This window comes from Thalia democratica, chromosome 7 (genome assembly GCF_965202585.1).
Source record: "Thalia democratica chromosome 7, ktThaDemo2.hap1.1, whole genome shotgun sequence".
Classification (NCBI taxonomy): domain Eukaryota; kingdom Metazoa; phylum Chordata; class Thaliacea; order Salpida; family Salpidae; genus Thalia; species Thalia democratica.
This window is the reverse complement of record NC_139171.1, coordinates 49,534,178-49,560,300: the sequence shown is the minus strand read 5'-3', so window position 1 is coordinate 49,560,300 and position 26,123 is coordinate 49,534,178. Positions and strand designations below refer to the sequence as shown.

At 29.1% G+C, this 26,123-nt stretch overlaps 1 protein-coding gene across 1 annotated transcript; it reads left to right on the top strand.

Annotated features, from left to right (window-relative positions):
- The first annotated feature begins 790 nt into the window (after positions 1-790).
- LOC145841766 (adenylate kinase 9-like) lies at positions 791-25,660 on the top strand. The gene is made up of 33 exons (XM_082949121.1): positions 791-925; positions 1,320-1,383; positions 1,842-1,956; positions 2,045-2,195; positions 4,078-4,263; positions 4,703-4,831; positions 5,310-5,525; positions 5,832-5,948; positions 6,103-6,300; positions 7,008-7,088; positions 7,154-7,228; positions 7,332-7,477; positions 7,557-7,703; positions 8,183-8,301; positions 8,708-8,899; positions 10,135-10,335; positions 12,017-12,222; positions 12,786-13,043; positions 13,804-13,938; positions 14,215-14,381; positions 14,667-14,886; positions 15,653-15,790; positions 16,168-16,278; positions 16,525-16,752; positions 17,073-17,295; positions 17,913-18,114; positions 18,594-18,764; positions 19,103-19,299; positions 20,497-20,700; positions 22,321-22,474; positions 22,841-23,005; positions 23,285-23,436; positions 25,218-25,660. Exons 1-33 carry the CDS (start codon positions 821-823, stop codon positions 25,430-25,432), a joined length of 5,388 nt encoding a protein of 1,795 aa, XP_082805247.1. The 5' UTR covers positions 791-820; the 3' UTR covers positions 25,433-25,660.
- The last annotated feature ends 463 nt before the right edge of the window (positions 25,661-26,123 follow it).

The following is a 26,123-nucleotide window of genomic DNA, read 5'->3' as shown; positions in this document are numbered from 1 at the left end:
AAGTTTTGGATGTTTTGTACTTTAACAAATACTTTTAAAAATTTTTCTTAAAAAGTCATGATAAAATTGTAACTTTAAAACTTCAACCTCAACAACTAAGTTGACTTTAAAAACTTCAGATTTATCTGTTTCTTTTCAATACAGGTGTATTTTTACATTACATAAGTTATGGTTTTTGTAACAAATGCAATAACTTATAATTTATTTTAATAATCAGAATAAGATTTAAAACATTAAAAAAGCATAAAAAATAGTATAGTTTGCCTGTTTTTGTTTTGGCCAACGAAAACATTGGTAAAAGTCTACAGAGCATAAGCCTGGAATTTTGTATGCGGTGAGACAAGCTCAAGTTGACATTAAGTTTGATCACACTAATTCAATCATCAGACCACAAGCTTTTGGTAGACTGAGACTGGTTTCGTCCATATTAGAACTCATTAGTCAGTCAGATGAGATCTGATGATCAAATTGGTATGATCAATCAAACTTTATGTTAAATTATATTTTGGTATAGCAGCTTTTTTATTGGTTTTTTAAAGTTTTCTTTTCTTTTGTCTAAAACTTTTGTTTTAGGTCTTTGTGTATGGCAGAGTATAATATTGCCAACTACTACTTGTAGAATGTTCTTAGTAATAATTAAATTAAGTTCAAAAGTAGTATATATATTAGCAAATTAACTGTAGAATTTTGTTAATTATTATTTGATATGTTAAAAATTTTAGTTGTAGTATTTGAATAAGTACAAATAAATTTATATGCTTTAAAGCTTTGTAACATTTTAACAAACAAAAAGTGATTGAGCTATAAATATATTTAAACTATGTTTGATGAAGATGAGGAAACAAATGATGTATACGATGAAGAATTAAATGAAATAAAGTTTCTCAAGTCCAAGCCTACGTGCTTTGTTATAGTTGGACCTCCTGTTAGTATTCTAATTTTTTTGATATAGTTATACTATTATAAACTCTTTTTAATTTATGTATTACTAATTTTACATGTTTAAGTAAACTATCATATAAAGTTTTAACTATGTTATTAATTTGAAAAAGAGTTTTAAAAAGTATAAAAAAATAAACAGAAATTTATAGTCACTTCTTTAATAAATTTACGTATACTAAATACATTTTTTAAAGAAAGCTTAAAGTTTGCAAATTAAACTGTAAGTTTTTACTTCAGGTTTACACAAACTGTATAAGGCAATAATAACAACTTAAATTGTTTTGTAGCTAAGGTAATAAACTAAAATAAAATAAATTTTCAATTCAACAATCTTTATACCGTAGTAACCCATAAAACTGTATTATGTATTTTTTTAGGGTTGTGGAAAATCTCACATTGCAAAACAGTTACAACAGTACTGGAAATGCAAGATAATTCATCGTTAGTTCGATAGCTTATAGCTGTAAACTATTAGAAAAAATAACTTCCAAGTAAAACTCACTGTTTCTAATTATTACAAAATATATAAATGGTATAGTAGTGTAAAACAACTTGGTAAAAATATCCTTTTCTCTGTATTTAACTATCTGAATTGATACTGTGTAAAATATACCTTAGGTAAATATCAAATCTATCAATTCTTTTTAAGGGCTAAACAACATTAAATACTTATAGTACTTACTTTTAACATCAAAATAAAATTTATGTTCTATAGCTATCTTAAATATAAGTTGTTGTAATATATTAAAATTAAAACCAGACAGTAAATCATATTAGATATTTAAATCAAACTTAATGATGTGGTGAAAGTTAGTGTTCAAAAAAAAAAATCATAGTGATCTTACGCAACTGTATTATATTAAAAAACAAAAAAAAAATTATTGTTTTTTTTAATGCAGCTACCGAAATTATTTTGAATGAGATAAAAGCAGAAACTGAAATTGGAGTTGAGATGTCTGGAAAATTAATGAGAGGAGAATCATTATCAACAAATTTTGTTGCAGAGCTTATTCAGTAAGTAACTTCTACCAACAAAAAAAATAATTTTATAATAATCTATAATAAACAGTAGAAATAATTTAGTTAAAATATAACATTTTAGTGACAATGTCCTTCATTCACCAGAAATAAATCATTATGGTTATGTTCTTGATGGTTTACCAAACCAAAGTTATAGTGGTATGAACCTGCAAGACCAAATTGAAATTATTCAGAAGCTTAAACTAAACCCTGATTTCATTATCCATATAAAGGTTTTACTTATTTTTTATTAAAATTTAGCTTGAGTATAGATTTATTTTTATTTTTTGTTAGTATTTTCCGTTTGGACAGTAGTAGTTTGAAATTATAAAAAAGTACATGCAGTATACTCATATAAAACAACAGTTTTTTTAATATATTTATTGTGTTTTGGTAAAACACTAGTGAGTGAATTCGAATAGAAATACTATATGTAAAAAAGATCATCAATAATAAACAACTAAAACAGTTTAAACTTCTGCAGCTTTTAAACATGATTGATATAGTTTTTTAATGTTGTAATGAAGCTATTGAACATCTAAACATTGCGTAGGTTTTTACTATCACACTACTTTTTATGAATAATTATTTCTAAATATTTTACCTAAACACCATATTTTTGTACATATATGAGTATCCTTGTAATACTTTCAATAAGATAATGTTGAATTTTTTATAAAAGAAAACTATACTTAATACTATTAGCAATTATTTAAAATTATTTTGTATTCTTATCGAGTTTAAAATCATTGTAATTAACAATTTTCAAATTAGACAAAAATACTCCTAAAGTTTTTGCGTTTTTATATTTATAGATGCATTTATTTAAAGTTATAACTACACTAGAGCTGGACCAGTGGTTTCCCTTGTGAGCACAGTAGTGTGCATAGTGGTTAATTTACTGAGAAAAAAATAGTTAGCTTAAAAAATACCTTTAAATGAAGTTTGTGTAGACTTTTTTATAAAAAAAAAATTAACTATAACATACATCAGCACTTCTTAATGAATTGTTTATAGATAAAGTACTCAAAGCGTAATAATACATATAACAATATAATAGTCTGACACCAAGTCACATGTTTTAAATAATAGATGATTTTCATAGTCTAAGGTGCATAAAGTTTATTTGTCATTCTTACACAGCTTCTAAAGAGGTTGAAGGCCACCGTAAAAGATTATATAACACTTTATTAATGCTGAATACTTACATGACACATACAAGTATAAGTTATAAACATATTGATCATTTTCAATATGTAAAGAAGGTTCAAAAAGTTACTTTAACAACAACTGAAATATATTTTTACCAAAAAATCAGACCTATAAACTATCAGTTACTTTACTTGGAATTTAAATAAATTATCAAAAATTAATGAAAGCAGTTTTTTCATTTTACACTTTCCCTCATACTTGAAAATTACTTGTTTTAGATACACACGATTTTTTTTGTTTTTTAACTAGTTTCCTCTATATTTTGGGAACATTCTATGACTAGAAAAGCGTAAAACAAAAAAATAAGACTAAAATAAGAAAGGCATATTTATATTTATTTTGAGAAATAGAAGACACTTCTTTAACTCTTTAAGCTATTATACAAAGATCATACTAATAAATTTTCAAATAAAGAATTTAGATTTATAGGAGATGATAAATTAAGTTTAGATAGATACTTTTTATCTTTTAATTTTGAACGATGAAAGAACTTTTTGACTATGACCTTTACTTTTCAAAGCTTTAACATAATTTTACAGCTATAATAAATATAAGGTAGCAAAGAAAAAATCTATTTGTAAAAACCACCCATGACCCTATGATCTTTAACACATATAACTTAAAGTATAATACGTTGCTGTTATAAAACTTATTTTGTTCAAGTACTAGATTTTGCACCAATAAATTTAACACATGGGAAGACTTGGTGCATAACAAAAGTCTTAAACACGTGAAAAAATTGTCTGTTTTATCTTATATATAAATATAGTATATTATAGTTTTCACCTACTTTTGTAACTGTTAATACAATTATCTGTTTTGAAGGACATGTTAAAGTTTTACTTTTGAAATCCAGAAAAACTGCACTGTTTTGTAAAAACCCTGAACAATGTCAACTTTTAGATACCAAGCGGGGACCTGAAGGCGCGCAGGCGAAGCATCAGGTGCGACCCGGTCAACGGCAACTTGTACATTGAGAGGATGTGGAAGGACAGGCCTGACGTGGTGGAGGATGAGGACCTGCTGGAAGTGGAAGAAGGATACGATTCGGAGGAGGAGCACGAGGATAGCCCGACGGATGTAGATCCAGTTAGTTTTGAAGACGTTGATGAGTTTTATAATGTTTCACAGCATGATCTTGTTGTGAAAACAATTTTCACTTAATATTGAAAACAGGTGCATCTGGTTCACCACAAAAAATAATTTTTTGTAGTAGCGCGGATTAAAATTTTTTCAGCGTGGTAAGTAATATAAAAACACAACACAAAAATGGCTTTTATTTACTTACAGAAACTTAACTCTGAACATTTGTCCTTTTTGTTTTAAATTTTTCATGATTTCAAACTCATACTTTATGTCGAATTGCATTGCATAAACCTTTTTCAAAACAAAACCAAAAATTATCAATTAAACATATTACACATTTAATTCTACGTATTAAGTTTTGTTAAGCTTAAGTATGACTAGAAGCTAAACGCGTAGTAATTTTGAAAGTTACTATTTTAACAACGAAGTCAAAAATTTTTAGTATGAGCTAGACTTCCCTCTTCTTCCCAAAGCAACCCGTGAAAGACTTGTCAAGTTGCCTGAGTTTCACGGAAGCACCTCAGATAAAACTGTGGACGAATATTTCGAATTGAGCAATCCTTTAATAGAGGTAAGTTGTTTATTTAAAAATACATCTGTATATGTTTTAATTTTTTATATGAATAATTATTTTATAAGGTATGATATTTTTTTTTTGTTAATTTTCAATATATGCATGTTAGTTGCAAATTTCTTGTTTAAAGTTTTTTACTTAATTTATAGACTTACGGACCAATTACTTATTAAAATAAAAAAAGTTTTAATTGTTTGAATTGTTTTTGTTTTTAATAATTTTTTAAATAAAAGTGTGTTATTTTAACAAAAACATAAATTGGGAGTACTATACTATTTTGTTTATGTAACAACTTAAAGCTTTGAAAAACATTTTCATAAAAATTTAAACATTTTGTTTTACAACTTATCATGCTTTTTGTACGTTACCTCAAAAGAAATTTGATATATATAATTTTAATTTAATTTAATACCAGTCCTAAATCGAGCATACCATACAATAACGAAAAATAGAAAAAAAAATTGTAAAACATCAGAGCAAGCTGATCGGTGATCACTGCAAGCGACACGTGATCGTTCTGGACGGAAACGAAGCGCCTTCGGTTCTCTTCCAGCAAGTTATGAACAAGCTGGAAAGCTTCCCCATGTCTCCCGCCGTCCGCCCCCTTAAACTAGCCGAAAAAGACGAAGACGAGGAAGAAGACGACGAGGTGGAGGATGATGAGGACGATTTCGTTGCGGACGTTGACTATGTACGATGGTTGATAGATATGATCGTAATGAAAACATGAGTCGTTTTAAATTTTAAATAAACAACACGAAACATAAGTTTTTTTTTTATTTATTTTGAAAATTAAAAAAAAGTTTTGTCTCATATTGTTTCTTTTAATATTTGTCTACGTTTCTTATTGCTTAGTTTTATTACTATTCTATTGGAAAATGTAAAGAGTTTAAAGTTTTTTAATCCCAAGGTTGAGGTTTTAATTCCGTTGATAAGATTTTATTTTTTTGTTTATCTTAGCGAAGTATTCTGCTATCATAAGCTTGTATTTATCAAGGACGAAGTGATGCAGTCTATTTCCTCCTATCAAAATCCAGTTCCTGCTCACAACTGGAGACACTCGAAATGGTCGTACTATTGCCCTGTTGCTCTCAAACAAGGAAAAATGATTAAAGTTTGTAAACATTTTTATACTTAATGTACATTCTTGTTTTGTAAGACTTTGAAAGAGATACTAAAATGTAAACTGTAAGTGCAGTAAACCGAAACGTGTGAACTTTAAACGAAATTCAGGGATGTATTTCACAATAAAACATATTGCAATTCAGGGAAGGAAGGAGTTTGCCTGCGCTTTCTTTGACAAGATGTACGTTATGTCATCCGCTGACGCGATGTCTTTATTTGTGAAGAATCCTCGTCCCTATCTGCTTCCACCATGTCCACAACTTCCCTGCAAGATAGCAGTTGTCGGTCAGCCCTTCACCGGAAAAACCGATCTTGTGCACGACCTTGCAAAGGAATTGGGTGTTAGTTGGAATACTTTAAAACTCATAATTTTTAAAAGTAACCGTTAATTTTCATTAACTCCTTTGTCTCTTTTGCATACTGCAATTTTTTGTTGTTGTTTCTGTTGTAAACCATAAAGGGTTTGAAAAACAACAAAAAAGACAAAGAAGTTAAAAAATTAGTTAACTTAGTTGTTTTAATGAAAAATATAAACAACAAATAAAAAATTCTAATATCTCCTAGAATTTTTTTTGACTGTAGAATTCAAAAGAATAGCTTAGTTAAAAATTTTAACTCATTACATCAATTTAATTCAATTTGTTTTGATATTAGTACTTATTTACCCAATCTTACACTTATAAGCTTGAATTTTTCGAGTATGCAACATTTTAGTTTTATTGATGAGATTTTCATGCATGGATAAGTTATTGAATGACATTATAGATAAGCAACATTGTTAAGTGCAGTTTACTTTTTTATTATACTTTTCAAGGTCGTAAATTTTTTTCACCACCAAAAGCTGGTAGCAAATAAAATACTTAATTTGCACTTGTGTTATTTTAGACTATAAATTCAATAACTAACATAAAAATTAGTTAATAAAATTTGATTTTAATTAGTCTCTGTCTTTTATAAGTACATTAATACTATACAGAAATAAAAATTAAACTTATTTTGTTTCGTTTGAAAATGTTTAATGAGAATTATTTATTACTAAAATTTATAGGCACAAGTTATAAACATGAAGTGTCTGACTTCGGATCTTCTAGATGCGGAAAAAGATCGTTTAATTAAGCTTAAGATAGAGGTTTGCAGAAACGTTGTTGTAATAAATATGATAAAAAGATTATACTCATTATTGTTTAATGTTAGGAAACCAAAAGAGAAGCTTTTAGAAAACTTCAAAATGAAAGTAACGATGAAACTTTGACTGAAAGCGATACAGAGGTGAAGTTAACTATACAGTGTAGATATTCTAAAAAATATATATAATTTAAAAAAAAATTCCTTGTTACCATTTACTTCCATGTGATAACAAACTTAATTTTAGGTAGTGAGTCTTGCTGAGGAGATGGCAAAAGCTCAAGTGACCGATAACGACGTCGAGCTGGCGCCAAACGAGTTGATTGCAATCCTAAGAAAAGCGGTGAAGGAGGTTGTGGACAAAAAGCTGGAAAGTGATCCCGAAGCGCCAAAGTATGCTGATTATCACTGTTTCATGATTTTTAAAAGTTGAACATTATCCCTAATAATTTGATCTGAAAATTTTTTTCAGAACCGGAGGCTGGATAATCGACAACTTCGCGTTGACCAAGGAGCAGCTGGTGGCTTTGCAGCAGGAGGAGAACGCGGAAGACATAACTCCCGATCACTGGATCGGCATGCTGGACACTTCCGACGATTATGACGTCATAAGAAAGAAGTTGGTTGTTGCAGTTGTTCAACTGGTGAAACCAAATGAATATGAAATTTGTATGGTTATAGTGGTATTTGAATTGTGACTCTTCAAATCCTTACGAAAACTTTTAAGAGTTCACATATCGAAAAGTAACTTTAAATTCCAAAAAAAGGTCTATTTAGTCTTATTCGATTTTGATAGTATAAAATTGAAAAGAAACATCTATTTAGAGAGAAAATTCAGCATTACAAAAAATAGCCATGCTTTAAGAAGTTTTAAAACTTCTTTTAACTATATATCAAAAAATAATTTGAACTTAAGAAATAATCTACATGAAAGTCTAATTTATAACATTATGATGGTAGCCAATTTTAGATAAAAGTTTATTTAAAGGGAAAGTTCATAATTACTCAGAATGGTCTTAGTTTAAGTTATCGTGCACCCATTTGTACTGTTAATAAGTGTTGTTTTGTTACAAAATGTAATATAGATTTTGTTTTTAGTTTTGCTAAAAGAAACCCGATAACTGTGAGCAATTACAAAAAACGAATTGAAAATGAGAAACTACAGCAAATCGAAGAATTAAAGAGAGCGCTAAACAAAATTGCTGGAATTTCTAGTGGTTGGTGTATATATTGACTTGAGTTTTTAAATACTACATACATAAATATTAAAGTTTAGATGCGTCTAAACTATTAAGTATTATTTGTTTTATAGTATGATTTTTAATATGTTTTTTTTTTGTCTTAATGAAAAACTTTATAAAGTTTAATAGATCTGATTAAATATAAACTTTAAAAATCATTTTTAAAACATTAAAGAATTATTTAATAATAAAATAGATATTAGTGCTTTATTGAAACTATAAACTACTGTTGTTTTTGGGAAACCAATATTTTTAACATGGTATTAGTTCTATCTATTAGTACTTTTTTTTTCAAACTTAAAGAAACGATCATTATGTATCTTAAACTTTGAAGTATTATCTAAATTCAGCTTTTCAAATTGAAAATCTTTTTTCGATTAAGACGCCTCCGAAAAAGAAGAAGAAAATGAAGAAAAAGAACTAATTGTAAAAGAAAAAGAGAAACCCATAGAAAGTAAAAATAAGCCCAAAGAACCACAGAGTAAACCCGGACCCGGTAAAGAAACCAGAGACGGGCAGGAGTCTGACAAAAAAGAAAATGCTCCTCAGCCTGATTTGGACAGCCTTCAGCAAGGTTCTTTACTAAAAAGTTACAACAAAATTTCGATCTAGCGGTGTTACTTGTAGTTTTTTAAAGCTTTGGTAGTTTCTAAAGTTTTAATCTTGAAAATCATGTTGTTTACCAATAGCCTGGTGATTTGAAGTTATTTTTAATTTAAAGCAATAAAAGTCATTCTAAAAAAAAACATGTATGCACAGGTGGTTGCTTATAAATCCGGCAACTTTCGAGTTTTCATCTAACAATTTTTTTTACATTAGGCATATACCACAAGAATACCCTGTGAAAAATATTAGATGATTTGAAGAAGCTTTTTACCTTTGCACGATTCGGTTTTTTAAAAACCACCCTAATGCAAACTGTATGAGACCCAAAAATGCGACCTTAGAGTTCATGTGGAATTTTTTTTACATGTAGTATTTATCACAAAACACATTGTGTACAAATTAAGACGATTTAAAAAAAGTTTTATGGAGGAACTTTTTGATTTTTTGAAAAAGAAACGGAAATTCAAGAAAACTTACAAAAAGTTATTCAAATTTTATAAAATTAAGAAAGGCTTTCATAAAACTTTTTTTTATTTGTCTTAAACTTGTGCATGATGTGTTTTTGTGATAATTGCCCATGTAAAAAAATTACAGCTGAAAACTTTAAGTTTGCACATTTTTGGCCCCATATAGTTTGCATTGGGGTGGTTTTCAGAAAATTAAATCGTGCCAGGTTGAAAATATCATCTAAAATCATCTAAAATTTTGCACATGGTGTTTTTGTGGTATTTGCAAATCAAAAAAAAAACTAGCTGAAAGCTTAAAGGTCACACCGTATCTGTAAGCACCCTAATGCACATCACTGTGTCTTCAGTAGCTTGCACTTGTTTTAAGATTAATGATTATAAAAAATATTTCATTTTGAAACTGTTACTGATGACTGTAAGCTATTAAACACATTTAGATTTACTCTTATACTCTGTCAGGATTTAGATAAGTTGTTAAAACTAAGTTATTGCGTGCTGTTGTAATCTAAAAGGTAAACATTATTATACAGCTATTAGATAAGTTTAGTTTGTTTTAGTGTATAATAATCTAGAAATTTAAATGATATAAAAAGAAAAAAAAATCAAAACTAGTGTTTTAAATTTCCAAAAGCTTTACTATACAGGAAATAATACTCGCTAAAACTTGTTTTAAACAGTGTTCATTTTTTTGAATTATTTTATTGTATAATTCTTTCTATTTCTTAAACTCTTTCAGAACTGAGGGAACTTAGGTACCACAAAGGGGTGTTTGTACCTCCGATGGAAGTGGATGAGATGCAAGACCTGAAGTCGTTGGTTGCTCGCTACCAGCCCGTTTGGGAGGAGCTGCAACCGCTGTTGGATGGAAAGTTGAGCATACTGGACGTTGCAAAGTTTCCGAACTCCGTACTGGACCGTTGCAAGCATCTTGTTAAAAGTAATAAAGTTGTGCTTATCCAGATAGAGTTTTACGTTTTTAATGAGAATAACAAATTTAAGCTCTCAATGTTTGATAATTTCAGTTTTTTTTTCACCAGAGAGACAATAAGAGTAAAATTCAAGCAACTTTTTATACCAAGCATCAAAGTAATAATTTAAAAAGTTTTAGTACTAAGTGAGAGAAAAATAAAATACTTATTTACGTAGTAGTACTCAAACCAACAAAGTACAATTTATTTAAGGAAATAGCGTTTTAATAAAACAATGTAATTTCTTAATAGAGTTCTTTTTGTTTGCACTTTCAGGCTTATTAAAATAGATTACATTAGCTTTTATTTAACCAAATCAATCATAACAAGACATTTCTGTATTACTTTGAAATTTTTTATTTTATAAATCTTTGCACAATCAAAGTTATTTTTGTTTTGTAAAAAAATATTTGCATTACACTCGACTATTTTTGATAAAAATTAGTAGAAATTTTAATTGTGTTTAGGATGTCTTGCAATTTAATTTGTAAAAGTTACTTACAAAAATTAGTTTAGAGATGAAAACAAGTTCTATTTAGCGGATTGAAGCGCTTAGTGTTATTAATCAAAGTTATCTTATTATAAAATAAGCAAATAAGTGTTAAGGCCATATGAAAAACAATACATATTTTAACAAAAACTATCGTTGTTGGATCTTAAAGCCTACAGGCAACTTTTTATTCAACAAGAAAAAAGTTTTTATATAGAATTAGTTTTGTAATAACTTTTTAATACAAGTTGTAAAGACTGCAAATTTTTCATCCTTAATTTTCTCAAAAGATAAAAAAAATACTTAAAGTCTACTCTTTATACTTTAAGTTTGACTTGAAAAAACTTAAATTTTCAAAAATATTTTAATATTAGTATAAAATTTTTAATAAAATTACTTAAAGAATTTCAAATTAAACAAATGACCAAATTACTAAATATACCCCCTTTAGTACAAAGGAACTTTTTCTCAAATTACAAAAATACTCTCATATAATAGATATGAAAATAGCAATAATAAACTGTATTAGTTTGGCGAAAAATTATTTTAAGTTGTAAACAAAAATATTTTTTAATGAAGTAGTTTTTTTTTTCTTTTTAGTTTGCTTATTTTATCTAAAGTCCTGTTAAACTCACTAACTTAGATCCCCATATCTCAAACACTACTTTTGTTAAGATATAAAAATCTGGTAGTTTTAATAAAATCTTACAAAACGAGATAAAGCCCATATTACCTCAGCTTATGTACCCACTTGGAATTCTCAAAAAAAAGTTTTACCATCTCTTGTTCAAAGGCGTGGTAGACAATATGATAAACCAAATTGTAAAAAAAAGGTAAAACCTCCTTTAAGCCTCATATTTGCCAAAATAATGTACAAATAAGTTACCAACCTCCACGGCCTCACTTTATGACTCAAGTGCTTTCAGTTCCAGAATCTATAGATGTCTCAAACAGCATATCAAGACGCGTCAATGCCTCACGCGAGCCAGTTCTAATGCACGGTTTCCCGAATAAACTTTCACAGTATCGCCCACTTGGCAGAATTGTTGAAGCAATCTCCACATTTATCTTGTTGCATGTCTTGTACCCAACTTTAAAACAATTATTATTTTTTCCTTTTTTTTTGATAACTTTTTTTAACGACCCTCCTTCCATTCAAGACGTGTTCATGCCGCGCGCGAGCGAGTTCGACGAGGAGGATCAGGCGGAGGAGGACGAGATGAACGACCAGATGCGGGCGGTAATGAGGGACGACGTGGAGGAGGGGGGCCGCGAGGAGGAAGAAGATGACGAGGCCGAGGAGGAAGAAGGAGACGTTAGCAGGAAGTGGGGGAAAGTGGGAAAGTTCGACGCCGTCGCGCTCAAGGTTTGTTGATTGGGAAAAACAAAATACCGGGTTCAGTTGGTGTGACTTAAAAATAGTAAAAATAATTTAAAAAATATTAAAAGTTGATAATGATTGTTAACTCCCATTAAAGTTTTACCTCTTCATATAAAAAGTAAAAATTAGTCATGTTTAAAAGCAAAGTTTTTTTTTTAATTACAAGTAACTAAACAAAAAAGCGTGATTCAACGTTATCGACTTGATTTAGCCTTTTGATTTTAACAACAACTTAAAAAACTAATAAAAATAATGTTTCCATTAAAATTGATAATAATTTTCTTATACAAGACAACGTAGATACATCATGTTTATAATTTGGTCTTTTTTTTAATAGCTAAACAATAGAATTTGATCAACGTAAAAACTTATTATACCAAAAAAAAAGAAACTTTATTTACAACGTGCAATTTTATAGTACCACTTTTAAAATTCTTTTACTAAGATTATCTAAATAAACTTTAGCTTTTGTAATTACACAAAATAGCTTTTTTACTACCTTTGAAATACCAAAATATAATTTGACACGTTGCTTCCATTCGCACCAGCAACACGAAGTGCTGGTTCCCGGGGACGAGGAAGTGATCGCCAAGTACCGGGACCACCTCTACTCCTTCCAGACCCCCGAGAACCGCGACCTGTTCATCGAGGAGCCCCTCAACTACGTCGATGCCTCCGTTCCGATGCGGCCTCCCCCGCTCAGGTTGTTCCTGCTGGGGCCGAGGGGAAGCGGCAAGACGGTGAACGGGAGGAAACTCGCCGACAAGCTGGGAATATTCCACATTTCGTTCCGGGAAAGATTGCAGGTGAGCAAGATTTGATCAGGATTTGAAATTCCCACAGTAGGTGGGCAGGTGTGATTTTTGCTTGAATCGACGCTTTTATGTAAAAAAGTTTACTGTTCTTGCTTTTTATTTTTGTTTTGACGACAAATATGTGTTTCTCTTGTTATCCAGTTGTAAGGTAAAATAAAATCTTAAAAAAATTAGAACATGGACACTATTTTTTTGTTATCAAGTTTAATAATAAAAAAGTCGATGCCAATTAAAATTGTCATTAGTTTGGCTAGTTATCAACTTTTAGTTAATTTGAATTTTTTTTTAGTTTTAAAACACAAAACATTTTACAATATAAATGAATTTTGGACAAATTATACAAATTAAATAAAAATTTTAGTGTTTGTATTCAAAAAGTTTTATGTTAGTGTAAGTAAATGTTTAAACATATACTTTTGTTTATTAACTTCATAAAACGTACAAAACACTGCCTGAAATCTTGTTTATGGTTTTGGAGGTTCTAAACCAAAAATTTACTTGTTTTAACAGTTTTTATAATTTGAATAATTTAGCAAAGTAATTCAAGGTTTTGACAAGTAATTCAAAAAATAATATTAATCTTAGTAGATATTTTATTTGGTTTTTACTTAAAAACTATCAATAATTTTATAGCTTATGGCAAGTATTAGGCTTTAAAAAAACTATAAAACTCAATAGCTCGTGAAACATTAAATCGCCAGCTGTAACTTTCTTTTTTACCTTACTTGACGTAGTTCTTTTTTTCTTGTAGGAGATGATCTTCCACAAGGTGGGCAGAAAGCTGGGGCCGGAGTACGAGGAAGAAAGGTTGCTGGCAGAAGAGAAAAAAGTTTCAGTCGATGAGGCGGTTCGCAAGGAAGTTGTCAGCAATCAAGAAAATAACTTGGTTTGTTTGAAGCTTATTTAGTATTTTTATATTAAGTGTACTTTTTGATTTACGCGCTTCTCAAAAATAACTCACAACAGTTTCAAAAAACCTTGCTTTTAGTAATAAATTAAAGTGTATTTTTAATCATGACCAATTTTACTTTACATCAATCAAAAATTCAACACTCATAATCAGATAGAAGGCGAATTGCCGGAATTTAAATTGTCGTGTAACCTGATTAAACAGTCAGTTATAAAATACTTCTGTCAAAAGTGTTTATATTTTTATAACCAGATAGAAGGCGATCAGTCCGAAGGGAACGAGGAGGAGGAATCGAACGAGGGACCGGAGTTAACGGAGGAGGAAGCGGCAATTCAGTCTTACCTGCTCGACGACGAGGTCCTGCCTCCAGAACTCCTCAATCAGATCATCCCCAAGTTCTTCAACTCCGAACCTTACAAGTTAGTTTGGTCCATGCATCAATATAAAAAGTATGGCATCACGAATGTGAATAAATTTTCCTAACCCTAAATTTTCAAGTTGTTGTATCTAGCTTTTGTCAATATTTAAAATTGAGTAAAAGCTTATAAATTATTTATAGATTATACAAAAGTATTTTAGATTATTATTTACAAAATGAATTTTATAAAACTTTTTTCTCAACTTTAAATTACAGCTTCTTAATTAACTAATAAAAAATATTTGTTTGCAGCTGCAAAATTTTCACAAAAAAAATATGTTTGCAGGTCAACCGGCTTCATCTTGGAAGATTTCCCGCGCAATGCCGACGAGTGCGAGTACCTTCGCGACAACGGGTATTTCCCCGACATGTGCCTCAGCTTGGAGGTGGACGAGGAGGAAATTTCGAAGAGGCTGCTGCATCCGAGGATGGACTGTTGGAAGAAGCGGAGGGCGATCGTAGAGAAGAAGAGGAACGAAATAAGGAACAACAAGAACCAGAGCAGAGTAAGAGTTTTATTTTTGAAAACTTGATTTTAATGGTCATATGATGTGACAAATTGCTTTTTTTTTGTGTTTTACTTTGTATACGTTTTTTTTTTAGTGTGTTTTATGCTGTAAATAAAATGTTGTTTTTTAAGTACAGTAATATCCTGTTGAGTACCCAACTTAATTTTGGACTGCGACCAAAGTAAGTTGGGAAACTCAAGAGAGAGACCATTGTAGTTAATATATGATAAGTCTGTACAATTTATTGCCTCTATATTGAAATAATAATTTTTAGTGTTTATTTTTGTATAACGTTCATTCGTTATAAAATGGTTTGCTCATAATATTTGTTAAGTAATTTTTTGTCAATTAAAAGTAGATTGAAAATGTGTTTTTAATATCTAATTAACTATTTATTTTTTAACTAAAGCACATATATTAGTCTACTATGCAACATCTCGTTTTAAATCAAATAAATTAGTGTACATTAATTTTATTAAAACTAAGTTATAAGAGTTATGCTAGGAATGTAAATTTACAATCAAACGTTTATTTTTAAGAAGTTTTTATAAAGGAAAACAAACAACTCCTATTTGGTTTGTAAGTTCAGTTTTTTAAGTCATAGTGTCTATACTTTCAAAAATTTTAACCAGTTTTATTTTATTAACATAGCTTATAATTAGCATAAAATAAAAATAAGCTTTGATAATAGTTTTTTGTATTTTTCTAGTATTTATCAAAACAAAGTTTGGATACAAAACAAAATTACTAACAATTTTGTTAGAAAGAGGCGATGGAGAAGCGTCGTAAGGAGCTGATCGCTGAAAAGATGCAGGAAAATGAAGATAATGAAAACAATGAGGAAGATTCAGCTGCTGACATCGAAGAAGAAGTTGACGCCCAACTCGAAGATGAGTTTCCTGTTAGTGCTGTTCTTTTTATTTCTTGTTTGATTTATTCGTACTCAACTGATTTTTTATTTCAATTTAATTTTGGTAGTTAGCTTAAAGCATATTTTTTTTCAACTAGTATAGTATTTTATATGCACACCTTATAAACTATTTAGCAACATATTTCGGTTCAATTCAATGAAATTTGTAAATCTTTAGTGCTGTACTATTTAACTTTATTCAAATACAACAGTTTAGAAAGTTCACAAATAACTTGCTTATACCTAGAAGAACTCAAAAAATGCTGTGCTATGTGCTCTTAATCTTCCTAAATTTAAAAAAATATACGAAGTCAATATTTCAACTACCTCATTGTATACATCTTTCAAAACTTTTATAATTTTCACAGGAAGACGAGGAAGATGGAGACGAGGAAGACGAAGAGAGTTTGGACGAAGCTGAGGAGAGATTGAAGGATGAAATCACAGAGCAGTACGAAAGTGACATCGCTAATATCGATGTGTGTGTTAATAGATAAATAAGTTTTATTTTTAAAGAGTTAAATTTAAATCAACGGACTCGATGCTTAAATTTTATTTAAGTATTAAGTTGTTGCTAATATCGATGTATGCATCAGTTAGAATTAATCATTAAACTTTTCAATTTTACACAAGTGTACAAATGTTTATTTTTCTATTTGATTTTTTTAATTTGATAGAATCGATCACGTTTTTCTGATATATTTTTCACAGCAAAATGTTTCTAGGGCATTTTGGACCAGCTGAACGAAATGAAGATTCCAACTTCGGCAATCTCGGCCTCCAGAAAGCTATCGGTGGTTCAGTACCTGATCAACAAGAAAGTGAAGCCCCTCACCGAGCACAGGGCCTCCTTGTTCCAACGCTGCTACCCGATCGGGTACAAGAACGCGCGAAAGCTCATCGAATCGGGACACAAGAACTTGTCCGCCTTCGCCTACTGGGACCCCGTGAAAGTAAACGGTTTTGGATGTAATTGTTGCGAGTGCACATGATTTTTTTCTTTACTTGTAAAGTTTCTTATAACTCTTTTGATTGGCTGAAGTATAAGGTAACAGTTAGATTGAGAAAATTTTTATTAATTATGCCATTAAAATAACTATGGACTACATAGTTCATTTAAAGTACAAAATGAAACAAAAAGTAAGGCTTGATTTAAAATTTGATAACACATATAGATTTTTTTTCGTTTAACAAAATTAATTGGAATGAAATTTTTAAAAGTAGCTTGCTATATACAATATGTGCAATATTGCACTAAAAAATTTCCGCACAGTTGTACGAGCACCCGGAAACAGTCATGCCACCTGTGAGGGACGAACAACATCCATTGTTCGCGTGCGTCTATAACCAGCAAGTGTACTTTTTCCAGTCCCCCGCAAACCGCGACGCTTTCATGAAGGACTCCGTCTTGTACACGAGGTTCCGGCCGCCACTGAAGCCGGTCGTCCCCATGTGCATCGTCGTGATCGGTCCGCCCAAGTCCGGGAAAACACTGAGTGCGTTTTCGCTTGTTACAAATAAGTTTTTTTTGGGAATTTCGTAATGTTAATTTTAGAAGGTTGTACGTTGTTGGGTTTGCATCACACTTTAATTACAAGTTTTATAGCTTTAGAAACATGGTATTACACAAAGTGACACATTTAAACGTTCATAACTTAAAGTTGACACAACAAACTTAGTAGACATAACTAATAAAATTTAAAATAGTTAATCAGTTATTTGATTTTTTCACATTCACTGATGAATATTATATAAGTCTACTAAGTTTGATCGTCGACATGGATTTGTAGTCGGGTGATAATTTTGAAATAGTTCTATCCACGTAGCTCAGTTACAACTCAAATATTGTATCATTGTTTTCTGAAAATGAATACAGCTTCAGACGTCGTTTAAGTTTTAGGGATGAAAATTTTTTGTGTCACTGTGAATTTGTAACATTACAATTTTTAATTTTATAAGTCTATGGTTTTTGAATTTCTATAATTTTATTAAGTTTTAAGTAGACTTATAGCCATAGTTTTTAAAAGTTTTAGATAAATATTCTACTTACTAATACTAACTATTACTCTTAGATATTAAAAAAGATTAAAATGTTTGTTAAATATATTTTCAGTAAGTTCCCGGTTCGCATCAGAGTTTGGTTTATTGCACGTGTCCATTGGAAAAGCGTTGAGAAAAACAATCAACCAGCAAGCCCACACCATTCTGGCGCAAGAGATTGTAAAGTACTTGGAAAGTGGCAAAACAGTTCCAATGAAGTTGTACATGAAATCTGTCATTAACATGATGCTTGACACCAGAGCTCAAACACAAGGGTCTGCTCTTTGAAATATATAACCAAAAAATCGGAATGATAGTTGAAATTTGTACTCTAAAGCATTTAGATGTTGTCTTTTTATTGATTTTTTTCAGTTTAAGCTACTGATACAAATTTAAGAAGTTTATTAAAACAACATTAATCATTTGACTTAAATTCAATATTTTTTATATAAATATTTTAGCTGAAATATTAAGATGCTGTTGTGCAGACTAAAGTTTTATTTTTTACTTAAATTCTGAAATTTTTGAGCTTATGTTTTTTATTTTGTTTTGTTATTTAATTAAGTAAAGAGTTTAAATAATCTAAAGCTAAGCTTAGTTTTTAATATTTAAAGTGCTATACTTGTAATTTGATATTTCTTAATTAAAATACTCAATGAAACTTTTCAAAGTTAAACTAAACAACATGTGAAATTTAACAGCAACATCTGTTGTTTATCAAGATTATTTTCAAATTTCCAACAACGTATCACAGATACGTTTTGGACGGATTTCCGCAGAACCTCGAGCAAGTGACAATTCTGAGAGACGCCGGAGTGATACCGAGCAGGATAATTCACCTGCAGGCAAGCTTGGACGAGTGCATAAAACGAGCCAAGCTCGACGTTGAGAGCAGACCCGAAGACAGTGAGCCTTTGCATGAAAGGTTGTATATTGTAATTTTTTAATTAGTATAAACGTTGAGAGTTTTCTATGTTCATTACCACTTTGATGCGAACCACTTTAGTTCGTGTTTACTGTTAAAAATAGATTAAAGTTAGTAAAGTTTTGGTTAAAATTAGTTTTTATACTGGTTTATTATATCAGGCATGTTGAACAAAGATACAGCGAGCACGAAAGGTTCTATATTGTATTTTTGTCAACAGTTATAAATGTTTTTAATTCGAATTTTAGCTGTATCACAACAAAATAGATTCAGTTTATATTGTTAAAACCATATCTTTATGTTTCTTTCTTATGTTATGTCAGTTAAAATTTAAACAGCGAGGCTATTATAAGAAAAAGGTACGCAGAGTACGAAAAGACAATCGGTGGTTTGCACAAGAACTTGTCCGTGCTTTACAAAAACTGGCTGAACATAAAGAAGAGCTTGTCGAAGTGGAAGACTTGGGTGGAAGCAAACAGAAAAGTAATGGAAGACACCAAGTTGCTGCAAGATTACACTCACAATATTGATCAAGGTTGTTGTTAATATTTTTTTTTAAGTAGTACATTGTAGTATTCTAAATAGTTGATAGCATTGAAGAAAGCAAATTGGCTAAGTTTGAACTGTTTATTGTTTGATGGTGGTCAGGTGAATTTAAAGCGTTATATATTCTTTTTTTTTGTTATCTTGAAATTAAAAAAAAAATTCCAAAAAAGTGATCTTGGCAAAGTTTTACATGAAATGAACTTTTAGTTTCACATAGTTTAATGTACTTAGATATGTTATTTATTCTGTTCATTACACTAAAACAAACATGAGTTCAATTGTTTCGAGTTAATTTGATGAAGCAGCAAAGTTGTGCTTACATTAACTCAAAGCTTTTTCACCTTATAAACCTCGAACATAAAGGCCTGCATTCCAGTGGCTAGTTTTCACAGAACACATTTACTGATAACATATTTAACTAGTTACTTTTATTGTACTTATTTTTTGAACATATTGTAAGTTAATGTTTTCAAATTAAAGAGGGATTTCAGGTTAATATAAAATCGACACACTTGATACCCAAGAATTTTTGAAGAAAAACAAATTTAAGTTTTACAAAAACAGTTTTATGTTAAAACAATGCCACGATGCCTTTCCACCGAAGCTGGTGCAAATTTTGAAATAAATTTAAAAGCACAGATGTACATAAGGATCATTAAAAAGAATATTTTTATGTGAAGTATTTAGAGACGAAACAGAAACAATCGACCTAAAGTAGTGTACCTAGTTAAAAGTGAAAAACATAACGAAACCAAAAGTAATGCAGTCAGATTTGAAGAAAACTGTTGTAATGACATCAACATTAAAAACCTGGATTTTATAGCAAATGCAGTAGTTTATGCACTTGCTATAAGTTTGCTAATCAGTCAGGTAATGACTGAGGAAAAACAAGTTTTGGATTCGGAATTTATTTTTCTTGTTATTCGTATAAAAAGCTGATGAAGAGTATTTATCATCGAAAATTCGTTCCAAAGTTTTTTCCTTCTGCCAATGTAGGATATTTAAAAGACAATTAAATATATAAAGTATTTAATAAAAAATACATTATTATGTCTTCAATGCCCTATATATCAATAATGTGTTTAGAACTGTCAGTTTATGTTTTATTATTTTTTTCTAAAATAGATAGACGAAATAATTGTCATTCAGACTATAAATAGTAAAATAAAAGCTGTTTCTTTCACAGGAAAAGCTGGCAGACTGGTTGACTTGTGTGTAACTTCAGAACAGTTCGAAGCGAAACTTGGTGAATATGGACATTACTGCCCTGTCGCATTGAACGATTTAAACAAACTTGTCGATTGCACTTCTAATGACTTCCAGTTTGCTGTGGAATTCAAAGATAAATATTACAAATGCGCCTCAATTGAACATGTTGAAAAATTTTTAGGTGAGTTAAAGTAATTTCACTAATCATAAAATCTGGTAAGTTTAGTTTGTATATTTTGATTAATTAACGTTGTTGCTTAAGAAAATAGTTTTGGTAAATGTGCTTAGAATAGTTCAAAAAGTACTGAATAGATCTTCAAAAATAAACCATAATAATTGATTTTATGATGTCTTTTGCATAAAGTCTTAATTAAAAAGTTATGTTTATTACACAGTTTGTTTAAGGTTCAAAAACTTAAAAGGTTTTTTTAATTATACTTTTTGAATGATTAATTTTAATTCACTGTATTTTTTATTTATTGGTTCTTACTACATTTTGTTTCAATTTTCTTATTAACTGGGCTGACTCTAGTTAGTTTTGGTCTATCAAGCTAGCTTTTTTACTTCAGGTTTGTTAGGTTTACTTATACAATACGTTATGTTTTAGTTATAGCTTAAAAATTTTGAAAAAACTTGAAGTTTTTAGTTATATTTACCAACAATTTTAATCTTTAGATGTTTTTTTTTTTGAATTTTTTGTTGTTGTTTAGTTTTAGTTGTTTTGATATAGTTTAATAATTTTAATGCTGTTTATTAGGTATAAGAATAATTAAAAGTTATTTAATTCTTCAACACAGTTTTTTTACAACGTTATTCAAAAATTTTTTGAACTTACAGTTTACAAATATGCTTGTTTAAATTATTTAAATTAGCAAACTCAAAAATTTCCTTTTTCCCATTACTTTATATATTTAACTTATAAGATGTAACGTTAAAAGGCGTTAAATCCTGGAGATCCTGATAAGCTAAGCTTATCGGAATATATACCACAGATGTTTTTGTGTCAAAACTTTATTCCGACTAACGGCGTTTCACTGCTCTCAAATATATTTAAGAACAGGTCTGGGGAGTCTATAAAATATTAACCCTCAGAGATCCTCCAATACAAAAGTACCGGGGAAAATTATAAGATGTAACGTTAAAAGGCGTTAAATCCTGGAGATCCTTATAATTTATTTGTAATTATTTGTAATTATTTAAATTTATTTGAGAGTAGTGAAACGCTGTTAGTCGGAATAAAGTTTTGACACAAAAACTTCTGTGGTATATATTCCGATAAGCTTAGCTTATCAGGATCTCCAGGATTTAACACCTTTTAACTTTACATCTTATTATTTTCCCCGGTACTTTTGTATTGGATGATCTCTGAGGGTTAATATTTTATAGACTCCGTAGATCTGTTCTTAAATATATTTGAGAGCAGTGAAACGCCGTTAGTCGGAATAAAGTTTTGACACAAAAACATCTGTAATTTATTTAACTTATAAAAGTTTTCGAGATATGTAATTATTGCAATATAGAGATCTTCTACATTTATATTAAGCATAGTGAGAAGAGTCTGAGTATTATCTTATCTAAAAAAACAAAATTAATTTATTTAAACCGATACTCAAATTCTTCTGATAGTTATAGAAATCATACAGAGGAGCCTTTGAACTTTTTAATTTTTTTTTTTGCTGATTGCAGCATTAAATATTACTTTAGCTCATTTGCTACTTTATTTTACAATACTCAATAATTGAAACAAAGGGTTTTAAAAACTAATTTAGCTGTAAAAATTCCTTATATTTATATTTTGCAGCTCATCCTGCTAAATACGTTCCTCCCGGCGCACAAGTAAGCCTTCCGAAAGTGCTGCCGAACAGGATAACCCGCGAAGAACTGAAGCAGATGTTCCCGAAACAACTGGAATTCAACGGATATTGCCCGGTCACTTACGTTGACGGATTCAGCAAGTTGTTATTTGTTTAATCGAAATTTTAGATATCTGCATTGTTTCGGAATAAAACTAGTTTGATATTGATTTGGTATTCAAAAAATGTTTAAGCTGCTCAAAAATTACTGATTGGATATAACTGATGTTATCTTGCTAGCTGTAGATATAAATAATAATAGCTTATTTTACTAAATAAAGGTAAGTGTACTAAAGATATATTTTTGTGAAATGCTTTTGAAACTAAGGACTTTTCTTGACATTTATCTAAAAATTAAGTACTTATTTGGTGAACTTAAACATAGTATAAATTTATCAAAATAGTATTAGGTATTCTTGATTAAATTATACTTACTTTTTTGTTTTTAAAATCACTTACTATTTGCAGGTATGAAGCAATAGAAGAAGGGAATGAAAATTATGCAGTCGAATACGAGGGCAATTTGTTCGTGTTTAAAGACGAACAATGTCTCGAAAAGTTTTTACAGCAACCCAATAAATATAAAAACTTAAACCTCCCTAAAAAACTGCCTCCAAAGAAGCTCAAACTCAAGTTATTTTCATCAAACATTTATTTTTTTTTTGTTTTGTCGAATTTTTAGATGTATACTACAAAATTAAAGTATATTAGCTTAGCACAAGTTTTTTAATTTATAAAATATTACCCTAAATAAACAGTAAGTAAAGTTAATTATTTACATCTTAACATTTAAGTAAAAATGTACATTAAAATATACCTTTTCCCTCTTTACTTTTGTATAAGTTGTCTAAAACTCTTTTTTTTTTAATTAAAGCAGTAAATTTTAATTATAATTGTAATACATTTCACTAGCCATCTTGAACTCCCAAAACTTGGATTTTTGGAGCAAACTTTAGCCGATGTCATAACCAAAGCGCTAAACGAAGTTGGAATTCTCAAACCTAAGTTTCCATTTTTATCAGTCAAAAAATCTGCTTTGTTTTTCATGGCTTGCTATCTCAAAGGTAATGATTTTAAGTATACTTAGTGAAATTTAAAGAAAAAAATTTACATATATTTAATGAATTTTTCTTAATCTTTTTGAGTATATTTAAACAGTTTTAACAAAAAACTATTTTTATTAATAATAGAAAGACTACACAACTTGGTTCTAACGCTAAACAAATTTTTTAAAAAGTTGTGCTAGTCAATCGGATTGTATTTCTAAGTAATACATTTTAAACTAATTTCAAATAAGTTTACCGTATACTTGAACTACTCTTTTTAAAAATTATTAGTAGTAAACTTAAGCCTTTTATAAAACACATATTAAAAAGTTATTCTTTTTTTTCAAACAAAACTATATGTTCCTTTTGACGGTATTCGAAATTTCAAAGTTATTTAGTAAACCTATACTATATTTTCACTGTCCTCATCTAATGTAAAGACGAATAATTAAAATTATAGAAAAATTTTGTTATAACACCATATTTGATATTGCAAAATAACTATACCGGGTTTTCATCAAGAAATTCAAAGACAAAAGCATCTGACTTTCATATTTAGTATCTGAATTTTTATAAAAGACAGAATCAACTCAAGTTATAAATGCAACAAAAGGCCCACAGTATAACACTTGGTTAACAATTTATAATGTGCAGATAACTATAGTTAAGAAAGACTTGTTATATTTAAAACTTCCAGTAACATTTTGATTAGGTTAAGCTTTAACCAGTTTTCATCTTGTTTAGAAAATCAGAACTGAGTAGACAAAAAATATATTGTAGTGTATGTTTGTTTACTTAAAATGTTGTTTTTATGTTTTTTTTTAAGACTTTTGTATGTTTTTTTACTTATATTAACTGTGTTTTGAATTAGTTTTATTGATTAATGTTTTGCCTAATGAGCGTTATTATTGATTTGTTTACAAATTTAGCTTTTGTTGATTATTATACAGTTAACATAATAAGCAATAATAGTCAAAACAAAATAATATCTTATTTTACAAATTATATTTTTTTACGCAATGTAACTGTTAATAAGAATAGCAGGAGTCTACTCAGTTGTTTAATTTGAGTGTCCTTTATGTGTCATTTGAATACTTATACATAAACTGACTTAAACGGTTAAAGATATAAAAATAAGTAGTTTTTATTGTTACAAAAGTAAGACAATTTTAATGCTGTAAACTTAATTTTTTATTTTGGTTAGTACTACTTTTCAACCTAAAGTTAAACCTTTTTTAAACAAATTTTGTATTACACGTCAAATTTTATAGCGCCATATTAAATATCAAATTGATTTTTAAAACTTTATACCATTATATTCTGGTTATATATTAAGTTTAGGCATTAAGCCAAAAGCAAAGCAACAGAAAATAAATAGAGAATAAAAGAAAATTCAGATAAGACAGAGTTTATTCTATAAAAAGTCCATTTTTTACGTTTTAGTTATAAATTGCAAGTTAAAAAACTTATGTAACTGCTCTTATAATATTTAGTTGTTAGTTTAATTCAATATTAAAAGAGTATAAAAATTATATATAATACTTAGTTTTGCTAAGATTTTAGAGTGTATCTTTATTTAACTACTTATTTTATTTGGACCCTTTACGTTTTTTTTTTTATCTGACAATGATACGAATCAAGTTAAGATGTTTTAAGTAAGTTATAAGATTTTGCCCATCTATGAGAATCTTCTATAAAATGAAAATTTTACTTTTGTTCAAAGTATAACTTAATGTATCTAAATGGGTTTAACTACCACTAAAAAAGACTTATGTTAAAAATTTTGTACACTTTTGCAGCATACAATAAAAACAGCACAAGTTTTTCGCGGCAACTTTTCAAGGATAAGTTAAAATCAATGCGAGAAGAATGCAAGTTGATCAGTTACCTTGGAAACAACATGACCCAGAAGTTTACTGACCCCGGCAGAAGACCACGTGGTTTCGATGAAAAACTCGAACTTTTCATGAGTTTTAAAGACGCTAAAGAAATAGATCTTCCTATAAAAATATAAAGAGAAAAACATTGCAATAGTTTTTGGTTACATAATATTTATGTGTTAAGTATAAATTCAAAATTAAAAGTGAGCAATTTTTCAAAACTTAAACATTTCATATTAATAAGTCCATACTTTCTTTTCCTTATCAACAAATTAAAAAGTGTGTTTTGTCTATTTGAATTACCACTGTGTATATTTTATTTACTGTGTCTTGTACTGTGTCAATATACTGTTTTGCATTTATTAACCGCAATAAAAAAAAACATTATTAATTAAGTTTAGTTGTCAAAATATCTGGTTTTTAGTTTTTTTAATAAAACAACAAGTATCATAGAAAAGTATACTTTCAACGAGTCAGTAGAACTAGCTCTACTAGCTTATTGAACGACAAAAAACACTCAATATATTTGGTCCTAGGACCTAGTGCACAGAGAACTTTTCGGTTATTGATTCGTACACCATTTGGAAACCTTTTTACGTATTGTCTTATAGCTAAGTAGTTAATAAAATATTTATAAAAGTTCAAACATTTTTAAAAGATTAAATTTGAAATTTATTTTTTTTTCGACCACATTTACTTATTGTTAACAACAAGAAAAACAAACTATACTTTAAATAAAAAGTCTAAAATAAAAATGCTAGATTTTAAGTGTGGTTTTTTCATGCTTTAATTTTTTTAAAGGTAATTTTGTATGAATATTGGAAA

Bases quoted from the DNA above. Each gene is read 5' to 3' on its own strand.
- LOC145841766 (XM_082949121.1), top strand. From the start codon at position 821: ATGTTTGATGAAGATGAGGAAACAAATGATGTATACGATGAAGAATTA. The intron at 8,302-8,707 runs GTTGGTGTATAT...TTTTCGATTAAG, and splicing joins AATTGCTGGAATTTCTAGTG to ACGCCTCCGAAAAAGAAGAA. The intron at 19,300-20,496 runs GTTGTTGTTAAT...TTTCTTTCACAG, and splicing joins CACTCACAATATTGATCAAG to GAAAAGCTGGCAGACTGGTT.